The 13,311-nt window shown below is 37.3% G+C and overlaps 1 protein-coding gene across 1 annotated transcript; it reads right to left on the bottom strand.

The window, feature by feature from the left end:
- Positions 1 to 2,089: 2,089 nt before the first annotated feature.
- Positions 2,090 to 11,716, bottom strand: Smp_021540 (putative zinc finger protein; the record flags this gene model as incomplete). The annotated part of the gene is made up of 9 exons (XM_018799868.1): positions 2,090 to 2,798; positions 4,354 to 4,800; positions 6,736 to 6,894; positions 7,787 to 8,126; positions 10,767 to 10,887; positions 10,920 to 11,072; positions 11,361 to 11,436; positions 11,473 to 11,595; positions 11,635 to 11,716. 9 exons carry the CDS (start codon positions 11,714 to 11,716, stop codon positions 2,677 to 2,679), a joined length of 1,623 nt encoding a protein of 540 aa, XP_018653738.1. The 3' UTR covers positions 2,090 to 2,676.
- Positions 11,717 to 13,311: the final 1,595 nt, after the last annotated feature.

The raw sequence follows: 13,311 nt of genomic DNA, 5'->3' as shown, positions 1-13,311 counted from the left end.
ACCAACTTTAAATTGAATCAACCTTCAGATATACAAATTGTAGTAGAGACAATGCAGACTTTAATAATCTTCAATGAACTATGTAAATGTAAGTTTGAAGTTGAATTATGACAAAAGTAAAATCGCTTGAAGAACTATTAAGACGTAAAAGCACTGAATACCTGTTTTTGATTTTTCTTTTCTTGCAAACTTTGTCAACAAACTTAGTGCAAACGGAAACCAAAGAACAATCGACAAAACTATCTTATCTTCAGTTGGAAGAATTTAGCATTTCCTATGCATGAATTAAAACAAGGTAGAGACAAGGTTTTATATCCTATAAGGGATAATAATTACGTGACACCACTTAGTTGCTATCAGCTGGCGTCGACCAAAAGCCAGTTACTTTTCAGGAAACCCTTGGTTCTTAGTGGCTGTTCGGGTAACTAAAGTCTATAATGACTTCACTAAAAGAAACAGATCTGTTTCTTTAGATGTGGGACAAAACTAACATATTTTGAACACTGATTAGCAGTGTACTCCATCAAATACGTTTCTCAATTAAGTTTTGACAGTAACTAACAATAATGACAATAAAAATTTACACTGTCATAATTAAATTTCTCTTTTTAGCTCAACTTTTAGTATCTACCATAATCAAGAAATCGGAAATGAACTTAATACTTTTTGAAAGTCAACGTAAGTTAGTTGTAACAACTATGACATAATCGAACAAAAACTAATAATTCTGTAGCTTTATTGCAAACTTTCTTTAATCGTGCACATACTGGTATTAGCACCGACTATAGTACCACTAGTGATTCGAAAATGAGTGCACAAACCTGTAGACGCGTTCTAATTAATCATGTACCTTCGAACTCTAAAATACACACAACCTACGAAGCTGTGAAGTCATTTTTCACTTGGTGTATGTATGATCAACGTAACTGACGAGATTTCTTGATATACATAAAATTACCGTGCAGAATTCGCTGTTTTCTTTTAGAAATCTGATCCCGAAACAAGCACATCGGATCTATTTTTGACATGAGCTGTTGTAATTTAACATTACTGCGCTTTTCCCAGAGATAATGATACAGTTGCACCCTAATTCTCGAGATTCCTCTAGCTAACGTTGATTCGTGATAAATATGGTAAATCTGAAAAAGATCAAGGTAGGAAACGTTCTAATTTATGGATACCACACACGAGGTTCAGGAAGCAACACAGGAAACCCTCTATAACTATAATCAGTATATATTGCTTTACCTAATTCACGGAACTCAGAATTCATAAGCAGATAGAAAAAACATGAGAGTCGGTCCTAAACAACACATACCTCTCATTACTTAATAGATTGCTTAGTTAATTTGAAATAAAAAGAAATACAGATGATTGCGATCATTTAAATGACAGTCAAAATAACTAATGACATTTATGTTTTCACGATGGGATCCGAGGTTTACATAAAGCTAGTAATTTAACCACATGCGCGGAAAAGCATGTACACTGTTTACCACTTCATCGTCAACTTAGAAGAAACAAGGTTTAACGTCAAGTGAACCTGAGGACTAATGCCAGGAATCAAAGAGCAGTAATACACAAAAGAAACGACTTCCAGCTTCACTAGGCATGAAAGCTACACCATGATTGTTCGAACAAATAAACATGAAACGAAATGCTTCGAAATCGAGTGTTTGGTCACTGATCCACTAAACAATTACCGTGAATTTAGAATCATAACCAAAAGCACGAATAATTCAAGACTCCTGGACAGCTTAGTGTATTTTAGATACTAAAACGTAGTACGTTGCTCACCTCACGTAGGGATGAACATTAAATCTAATTCGGGTTTTTTTTGGTGATTCCTTTCAGGTTAAGTTATCACGAATACAAGATGATTTCTCCAAACTGTCAGTATTATTTTTGCATACTTCAAAAAGTAACAAAACCAATACAAATGCAGTTCATATTTCTTTTATTCAATTATTTCTATATAGTTCCTTTGATGTTATGATAATACATATATACGCAATAAAATATGCAGAACGTTTAAAATAACAAAAAGTGGTTTTCTTTTAAATTTTATAACCTATTATGTTAGTTACCATGAATAAATGTGAACTACGTGAACACATTTTGAAGAGATTAATGAATGAAATCAACCTACGGGTACATAAACAAAAGTTTCATGTTCAATGGCTCAATATACAATATAAAGTGAATAGTTCTCTTTACTCATAACGAAGCACTACACTAGACAACTGATTCAATATTAAATCATTAAAATGATTTACAAAAGCAGTCTTTAAGTACAACATAATGCCGCTAAAAACGAGTTAGTTAGCTTGAATTAAGTACCTGAACAAATGCAGAGAATGAAATGTGTCCATTTAATACAGTCTATCTAAACGAACGACTTGAAACAACAATGACTCATCACACTAACCAACTCTCATTATTTCATTGTATTGTCCAGTCAGAAACAGGAAATCTTATCAAACAGATATACAAAATGAGAAAATAAACACCTTTCATAAAATCAATATGTTTGCACAGAAATTGCCAACACAATGATAAACAAGCTTGATTTCTATAAACATGAATCAGTAATGCTATAAAATCCTTTGTCTTGAGATTTGTACAGGGAGTTGTTTCTGTCTTACGGATGAAAGTGAATGGTGACGGTTAATGGATCTAGACTCCCGGTGGCGGTGGGGGAGGAGGTGGATTGGGTACAGAGGCTGCGTAACCTCCCGTATAACCTGCCCAATAATCGGTGGGTGTGGGTAAATAGTAAGGAGGAACCATTGCCGTACCTAAAAAAGGAAAAGGGAATCTTTACAGCAAACACCAACAGAAATCACATTAAACAAAGGGACAGAAAAGTCACATGCGAAAAAGCGTCAACAATGCTCTTACCAAAATATCGCAGGTTTAGTAGCCCGGAGTAAAAACAAGACTATTCTTTATACATATTATGATATACGATTTTGAGAACCGTATCCACACTGTTACCAAAACGGTCGATATTATAACACCAATTCACAAAGTGATTCTAAACAATTCAGTGGCATTCGCAAGCGATTCTTTTATGCAATACATAAGAATTGAGAGAAATAATCCTTACTCAGTCAGCTACAACGTAGGACCAGGCACATATATGCATCGGTCCAAGTTGCCATACCTCATTAGCACAACAAGATGAACACCGAATTCATAGAAGTAGTTAATTTAGTGGTGGTAATATATAAAAGATAGGTTGTATATAAGGATATAGTATAGGAAGGAAGAACGTTATGAAGCAATTTTAATCTCATAGTTTAAGGAAAGATAAAGAGTGTACACACCTACGCCATTGTGATCGATTCTGAGCCATATCACGCAGTCTCCAACCATTACTTACGATAGTCGCGCGGACCCCAATCAAGTGGCCTGCATCTACCAACATGGCTCAGACTAGAAGTTAGTGACTTCAAGCACTGATGTCACGTTTTAGTTTGGCCGTCCCTAACTTTCTTCTAACCATTTACAACACTAGTCAGCATTAAGTGCCGTGGTAGTTGGTGGTTGGATATGCGTAATACGTGGCCCAACCATCTCAGTCGATAAAGATTCACAACCCAATCAAATGATTTACCATCATTCCCTAATACCCCGCGTCTAACCTCACCATTACTTACCCGACGATCCCAGCAGATGCGAGCAACATTTCTAAGAAATCTGTATTCAAATACTATTAACTTACAAGTGTCTTCTACTCTTAATGGCCACGTTTCGCAACCGTAAAGTAGAACAGAGCGAACTGCTGCGCTGTATACTCGTCCCTCAATTGATAGACGGATATCTCGTCGTCGCAATAGGTATCGTAAGTTGGCAAAAGTCAAACGAGCTTATTGAATCCATGTACAGATTTCGTCAGACACCAACCCATTACGGCTGACCAGACTTCCAAGATAAGTGAAGTTGTCGACGCGTTCGACTACTTCACTCCCTATCCTTAGTTCAGGTGTTGATGCAGACCAGTCCTGGAGTAACAATTTACATTTAGAGGGGGAGAAACGCATTCCAAATATCCTGGAATTGTTACTCAGTGCTAACAAAAGACTCTGCATTTTACCAGCATCTTCACCAAACTGGACTATGTCATCTGCGTATTCTAAGTCCATAAGTGGACCTTATTAAGTTCTTACGTAGACTAATGATTTGAAAGATGATGAGTTTTGATCGATTTACATCAAGAACAATAGTTAAGATTTTCGAAAAAGTTTATAAACTAGCATCATGTTGCCAACTAAGTCGAAATGCAAATAATTGGTTGCGATGGGTCTGTACACTGATGCAAATAAATTCAAATTATTTAAGACTACTTACCGGGAACAGGTACACCAGCTGGTACTTGTGATGAGCTATCACTCCAAGAAGCTGATCCAGGGACGGAGGGATGCCAATGATTTAGTGAGGAACCACCATTTGTCACTTCGGAATAAGCTCCTGCAACTGCGGGGACCCCGGAAGTAGGATAGGCTGCAGTCGACGGATACCCAGGCATAGGTGGTACGACTGCAGGAGTCGCCCACGGAGTAACAGGTGTCACCATAGGTGTGTATTGAGAGGGAGGAGGGGGTGGTGGTGGCAAAGCAAATGCATACTGGTTGGGAGAAGAAACCGTGGTTGTAACCGTTGAAGTTGTTGTAGCACTAGTACAATTTGTTCCTGCGTCTGCATCGTCGTCATCATCAAAAGAGGCGACACCAGGAGGCGGAGGCTGACGAGTAGGACGGGTAGGTTGTGGTTGTAAAGCATTGAAGCCTCTAAGACCTGAAAATAAGACGAATGCAGCAGGATTACTGTGATGCATTGATATATCGTGGAAGTTAAATGACAGTAATCAAATGCTTCCTCAGTGAACTTTTAGGTAATACAGGTACACATCCAAAAAATGGAGAAAAACTACTAGAAGCTGCATATTTTAAATTCTGAGTGAGATTTTCTTTAGAAAATAACTGGAAGAGTGGTATATTTCTGACTACGTATAGTAATTAAATCTAGTGATAAAGAATAAAAATGGCTATCAGTCAAATGAAAGTGATCGCTCAAAAGATTGTTAAGTCGGTCTTTTATCCTTACTTTCACCAGCATTAAATCTTTAAACAATCTATTTAACCTCTCTCTTTAGTAGTTGAATTGCAATAATCTAAAAAAAACATTCATTATATACCTGGTGTGAACCGTTAATTGTTAGTATATTCTGATCAGGGTACCGAAATTCATAGGATAGGAGTTAAATAATGCTTGACATGAACGCACGTTATTTCCAAAATTCTTTTTTACTTGAGGTAAGAGTCAATAATGTTATGATTTACCGTTGAAGTATCTACAACACTGATAAATACTTTCAGCAAACAAATTTAGGACTTTATTTTCTTTGCCGGTATATTTTTCACTTGAACTAATTAGAAACGGCATATGGGAGAGGATAAGTGTAATTTCTTGATCCTCTTTAGTTACATCCTGTATGCGATCTGATCGCAGATAAGATTTTGATACAAAATCTGACGAATAGATGGATAAATAAACTAAGATTTAAAAATGAGAACAGATTAACCAAATAGGACAATGGGACGTTATTTCTAAAAACTAAATTTGATAGAATGATGTGCTTATTAGCCTAAAATACTTCGACAACTATCACCTTAGATCCTATATTTGGAGTTACTATTTACATAATGTCTCAGCGTAATAAATCGAATTTCCTGATACCTGTCAACGAAAAAATGAATGATAACTGCTAGGGATTATTTATGGACCATCATTACATATATTCCCGTTGGATAACTAAGTAATTAGATTATGTATATTCCTTCTGTTACAAGCTTTCATTTGACCTATTGACTACTGTTATACGACTTATCATTCTTAATTGATTCCCAATTTATTAGTTACAGTATCCCATACAGCCATCTTGGGCTCGATCTTGTACAACTGTTATTTTTAACTTTATGGTGTGATTCGGTCTAATGTGTTTGTATATAAACCACGTATTTCTGGAATAAACGATTTACACAGAGGAGGCCGATGTTTGTGTTCTGAACTGAACGGGCTAGGTTAGGCGATAAGCTACTACACAGGACCAACAAGGACTCAAAGTCGATTCAACGCTGCTGGTGCTGTTTTGACACATCATTAGTTTGGCAGAGGCAAGGTCGTAGAAGCCGAAATCCTAATTGGAGGTTTTATCACGTGATATTTGACGGGCCATGGGAAATAGCAAATCCACAAATGTATGAATCCAACACAATTTTTGGAGTAACTCGCCAATCATTGAGAAAAAGCTATTAGAACGGAGTGTTTCTTTTGAATTATCATAGTTACTAGTGACTAATACTAACATTTGTTTATCCCAAAGAATTTGGTCCAGGTTTTTAAGATGTCTCATAACAGCCATTTAGGGATGAAGTGAATCCCAATCGTATATGCTCCTTCGTTAAAGACTGTTTGTTAACTAGAAACTTATTGTTGTATTAAAGCTGACAGTTATGAATATTCAGCTTCCTATCTTAATCGATCTCTACTTTTGGATGTAATCATTCACATATTGAACTCGTGAACTAATTCCGAAGTTCGAATTCCATTCAGATCTTTTCCCAATTTAATTAGTTGCATTTCACATCAGAACATTAGGGTGAACTCCTACTCGCCTGGTTTTACAAACTCATAACTACTTTTATATACCATTTAGAATTAAAACCATACCGGGGGGCAAGCCTTGCGAACCACCTACACCGAGCTCCGCCATTAATGCAGTATATTCGCTATCCATTTTTGCTCTTTCACTGGGGTTGGCATTAAGCTGATCAAGATACGCCTGACCACCCAACAGTGCTTTACAGTCGGTTGACAGATGTCCAGCACCTAAAATAGAAAATAAACGTCAGCTAATTACCAAAACAAAGATTTTATAAAAAATGAGCACTGGTAGGTATTGACAGACAATCTGATGTTGGAAGGCAGCATCCTAGATCCATACACAAAGTGGCGTAGAGTGAGTCTGTATTATCTTTATGGTGTGCTTAAAACTTCAGGAACGAAAAGTGAACGGATATTTTAGGCAAACTGCGTTCTAAATAGGTGACGACTGGTGATTATCCTACACGGTTTGACATCTAAGATAACAGAAAGATTGATCAGTGATTCCAAAATATTCTCATCAAGTTTAATAAAACTTCAGTCAGTCAGCAACATATAATATGTCCATCTTTTCCCGAGATAGTTTCGTTAACAGTTGGATTCCTAATACCGACTACCTTGACAAGTCTGAACAGTTGTCTGCTGTTACCTATTACTATTAAAGAACATGTAAACGAACGTTTTGAAAACAAATGAACTGCTATAACAACTTTTTACTTGTGATCGACCGATGATGTTTGAATAAGTCGAAGAACATAAAGTAGCTAGACGTTTGTACTTATGCATAAACACTATTACTTTAACAATAAGGTCGAACGTCTTATTAAAGCGACATAGTATAGTCACACATTTAGAAACTGTGCTAAATGATGAAAACGATGTCGCAATTTGTGGTAATTACATAGATAAATTTCCACAAATTTTACAAGACTACATTTTCCTTATAATAAATCATTAAAACATAGCCAAGATTATCGACAAAATGGACTGTAGGTTAGCCAGTAACCAGAAATGACACACTAAGAAACTACCACAAATCCATCTACATGATAGTTTATCTAATGTGATCTAGGCAGATGATAGGGTTAGACATTGAATGCAGCTCAAGAAAACTTACCTCCACATATACCACATTGGATTTTGTTGGTAGCAATTGACTGAGCTTCGGCCATTGCACGTAGTTTCATTAAACCTTCGTGCTCACGCAATGTCCCATTAAGTAAAGCAAGCTCGCGCAACTGGGCTCTTCGAAGATCGTTTTGGCTTTCTGGTATCTCAATTCCTTGTCTTATGATTTCATTAATTTTTTTAACTGCTTTGTCTACACATTCGGCCGAAGGTGCTGAGATGAAAGCATGTAGAGGTTCGTCTTCACCTGGTAACGGAAGTCCGTCCCTTCTTCCAACCTTGCCTTCCTTAACGGAGCCCTTTCCGCGAATTATCACTTTTGCGCCCGTCTGAAGTTAAAAGAAATAAGAAAACAAGGATAACTTTAGTGTACTAAAAAGTTTGAAACTTCTAGGGTTATAAAAGATAAATAAAAATGAAATCTAGAAGGAAAAGGATTAAATATGACAATGACGCCAAAGGAAAACAAATTGATTTTATGACATTCCTGATATTTTGCTTGTACACGATATAAAAATACTGCAAGGATTTATAGGTTCTAACTTCACATTACACCTAGACATTAAAACATTTAAGGTTTTTTTTCACGTTACTCAGTGTTTATTGCTACATTTATTTTTTAGTTTCCCAGTCGTAAGCGTGATTTATTCTGTCAGCTCTATTGTTTGGAAACTATTTAATAGAAATTTGAGCGCATGAATTTACTCATTACATAACTGTCTAACACGAGTGCTGTGTCAATCTTGTGGTCAGTCATCTACAACGTAGGACCAGGCACATATATGCATCAGTCAATGTTGCCAAACCTCATTAGCACAACAAGATGAACACCAAATTTATAGTAGTCACTTCAATGGTAATAATATATTTAAGTGTATATAAGGATATGATACAGGGAAAAGGAAATTGGTCGTAGAAATAAAGATATAAAGTGACTTTAATTTAACGGTTTAGGGAAAGACAAAGAGTATACACACCTATACCATTGTGATCAATTATGAGCCATGTCACCCAGGGTCCCCAACCACTATCAGTCAGTCACAGCGTAGTACTTCGTACGTACGTACATCAGTTCGAGTTACCATACCACATTAGCACAGATATGTAGTTGTCGATTTAAATCTCATAGTGGTAGAAGTAGTAAGAGTATAAGCATTATGTGAAAGATTAGGGTTTGAAGATGTTATTGAAGGAATATAATCCAGTGAAATAAATTTGGAAAGAGAAAAAAGATAGAGACATGAGGAATTCAGAAGATTAGAATTTGATAGAACATAAAGAGTGGATGCATCTTCGCCATTGCAAACCATTTGAAGCCATGTCATTCAAGGTCTCTAACCCTTGATTGCTATCATCTCGCGAACACCAACCAGGTAGTCTACACTTACCTACCAGCATGGCCCAGTCCACTTGTCAGTGACTTCATGGATTTGTGCCACCTTTTGGTCTGGCCGCTCCTAGCTTTCTTTCAACCTACTCCTGCACCATAAAACATTGTACGTCGGGGCAGTTGGTGGTTGGGCATACGTAACACGTGTACCAGCCATCTCAACTGATGAAGTTTCACTACTTCATCAGTCGATATGCCATCCTTACCTAGTAACCGTTTCCTAACATCTTCATTACTTACTCGGTGGTCCCAGGATATACGAGCAATGCTTCGAAGACACCTATGATCCAACCACTGGCTATGATAGTTGTGCGAAACCCAACTAGTTTGCATCCATCAACATGGCTCACACTAGAAGTTAGTGACTTTACCGACTTATGCCCCATTTTGGTTTGGTCGCCCCTTGCTTTCTTCCATTCGGCCCCAATACTAGTCAGCCTTGCGCGCCGTGGAAATCGGTGGTTGGACATGCATAATCCGTGACCCAACAATCTCAGTCGATGAAGACTCACAACCTCATCAACTGTTGTACTGTAAGCAAATTCGAATGGCACCAAACAAAACAACTGCACATTTTTAGATCACAATAGCATGCTGAACTTTTAAGCAAATAACACTGGACAACTTTACTCGACAAATTAAAAGGTTTGATAACATAGATGGGAATGAGATGAATAAGTTATGATTTAAAACTACTGATCATTTCCAACTTTTCACAATACAGACCAATAACATCTTGAATACAAGACATCTTGATAACTTGGTTACCTTATATAAGATCATTAGGAAACAGCCCGAACAAATCGGTAACACTCACTACGCCATAAGAGCTACATCTTTAAGAGCTCAAACAAAATCCAATGCTTTGTAACATATCGATCTAACCAACCCTTCACCTCACTTAACAGGAATAATCGTGAAAATTTAGAGTACGAAATCCTGAACACTGTTTTCATGGCCTTAATCTATACTACTCTAAAACTACACTGACTACATCCAGAAGTTCGCAACTCATGTGATAAGGAAACCGCAATTTGTTTTCCCTCACTGACGAAACTCGTTTAAGTATTGGTCTGACGAATTAACTGTGTAATATGATTATTTCTAAATCATTTGGTATCGGTGTTATTAACATAAAAATTTTGATGGTACGCACATAATTGTGTACACAACTGAATCTGTCGTGATACACCAAAGTTTCTACATCAGCGGTGGAGAATTAACGACATCCATTGTGGACAATTGATAAAAAAATCTCAACTGACAGCTCGCGGGTTGTTACCCCATGGGGACTAATTATGAAAAATCACACAGCCTAACCCGCCCATTTAAGCGACATTCGAGAGATTTCACATGTGGAGTAGGAAATGGACCGGCTAAATTGAGCCTTGTGAGCAAGATATGGGCTTACAGAAAACAGCCATGTGAAGTCATCAGAATGAAAAATGAATGGTTAGGTACGGAACCAGAACTTTCGGACCAGAAAATAACGAAAAAAAACATAAAGCTGACACCAACAAACACCCTTACGCCTACAATGATTTACAGGAAACGAAATTTAATAACATAAGCTACTTACATCTTTTTCCAGTGCCTTAAGCGTATTTCCACGTGGTCCAATCAAAAGCCCGACGAAGTTGATATCCGGGTGGTTATCTTGGGGGATAAATACTTTGTCCGTTATTCTATTTTGTGGGGCTCTACAAAGTTATGATTATCAAAGAACTAGTACTTGTAGTCAGATGGTGGCTTATACTCAGGATTAATTTCCATAAGTTGTTGTACGAGTGCGTGACGATCATCTTCCAGCTTTTTGCGGGTCCTATATTCCCTTGTGTTTAAGCGCTTACCGTCGCTGCTATATATAGGTTCCGGTGAAGGGGATCTGAAAGAGAGAATATTTGTTACGTAAGGAGTCCCGTTGAGGTCAATTACCAAAATATAAGCTTCGTGAACCCTTACCCATTAGCTACTTTCTGATCCACAGTAAATAAGACCAGCTACATAATACATTAATTCTAAATAAGAGTGTTAGTTTAACGTGAAATCTATACCAACTAGTCCAGACTATTCTACACAGAAAACTTTCAAACAACTTTACAGCACAATAACCAGTTCAACAAATAAGTGAGATCTACACAACTGTAAAATATACAATTTAAAAATAGCTAACCTGTCTTCCGGATTTTTAGGGATGCCCAAATCTCCACTTTTCAAGCGTCTAGACATATCTTCGATTTGGAGCTGAACTATACAAACGAGATAAGCCAAAAAGTTTCACGTACTGATGTACACCCTTTCTTGTTGCGGTGTAAGATTCGGGGGCAGCTGAGTAGGCATACCAGGTATAAAAATCCGATCTGTTTCAGCTGCAGACCATCTGCTCTTACGTTTTCGAGGAGCTGAATCTGAAACACATTAAACCAGAAAAGATTACCTAATCCTACCTGGAGACTTTTCTGGCGATCTACTGCGTCTACGTGACCGCGAACTCGACCCATCAGTTATCGCAAGTATACGTTTACTCATGGTCTGTGAAAATGGCTGCCGTCAACCTTGACTCAGTCGCTCTATTCGACATCTACCTTGATATTTCAAACAATTAATTATTTTTAACGAATAAAAATTAAGGTAAATACATGATAAAAACTGTCAGAATGACTTATATTTTTGGGTATTTTGATAAACCTTTGATAAATTTGACTTGAAAACACGTATCCATTATGCATGTATAAACCGATTAATTTAGTTTCGCTCGCTTCTTGTTGTTTTTGTATGATTCCATGTAGTCGGTAATGTCCAGTGAGTGGTGTTATAGACATTCGAGAGCACTAATTCAAGCCAATTCGGTAGTTATGGATTTGTATGACATGTAGTTTCGTGGTGTGCTACTGATGTCGATAGATATGAGTAGTATATATTATCAATCGAAAGTGTAATATCTGTCAGCAGAAGGTTAACAAGATCAAAGAAAAGAGCATGATTATTGTGAAAATGAAGGAACAATGAAGTCTGAGATTTTACAAATTAAGTATTTACTATATGGTTCTCTGCTTTTAATAAGATGTTCTGTAATTTTGTGTTCAATTACGCTTGGTTGCCCCCACTTTTGTTCTCATTCGTTACAGTTTCAGCAAGTTCGTTTGTCTCAGGGCAGTATGGATTCTGGATACTAGCAGCTATCACGTTAGCAGGCAGGAGGTTGGTTGGTCTCAATGCAAAAATAACAATGTGATAATTCGCGTGTTGAGAGAAGACGATTTTTTCGAAAATAAAAAATAAGTTAACTATTTGGTAATATGTAAGTAAGAGAAATGGATATGATAGTGAGACGTATAAGGAGTTGCCATTAATATGCGGCTATGATAACCGTGGTAATCCATGAAACACCCAAGGGTGAAGCTTAGATTGCTCCTTGTGATGCTGAAACCTTCCAACCCGTGTGCACTCTATTTACCTTAGTACCAAACGCTCTATTGTGTCGAAGACTTCTGCGAACTCGAGGACTATTGCATGTCACGGCAGGTCATTTAGCTTTCTCATACTATGAGTAGATTGGATGCACATGATCTGCATTTCCTGGACCCATAATGGGCTTCATAGGGGATACTTTTTTAGTCGTTTATTTCCACCGTTTGTTCACTGAAAAGTTATGTAGTCGCGTAGTTTACCCAAGTGTAGCTACGATGAGGGACATTCTCATCCCTCCGGAGTATTTCGTTTGTGACTACGGTAAAAAATAACCACAGAATGATTTCTTCTTCCTATTAGTGAGTGAATTTGAACATCCTCAACCTAAACCTGATCATTTGTTGGTAAATAATTGAAGTTTGAGGGCTATTAATGTATATCGCCGCTCCACCTGCTTTGTGTAATGTTGCATCTGAGAATTGCCATGACTTGCAAGCTCACTTATGCATGATGTCAGGCGATGGCCGTGTTCCAGCGCGGACTATTATCTTCGGTTCTAAATGAAAGCTTGTTTCTCTGATTGCTGATAGCTTACGCCTTAATCCTCACACGCTGCCATAGAGGCATTTGATGGTTTGCATCACCACATCGTGTTCTTTTAAAGCAGTATCTGTCACCTGGTCTTTAACGAGATTGTTGTTTGAAGTGTGTTG

This window comes from Schistosoma mansoni, chromosome W (genome assembly GCF_000237925.1).
Source record: "Schistosoma mansoni strain Puerto Rico chromosome W, complete genome".
NCBI classification, from domain to species: Eukaryota; Metazoa; Platyhelminthes; class Trematoda; order Strigeidida; family Schistosomatidae; genus Schistosoma; species Schistosoma mansoni.
Note: the sequence above shows the minus strand (reverse complement) of the source record. Positions and strands in the feature narration are given on the sequence as shown.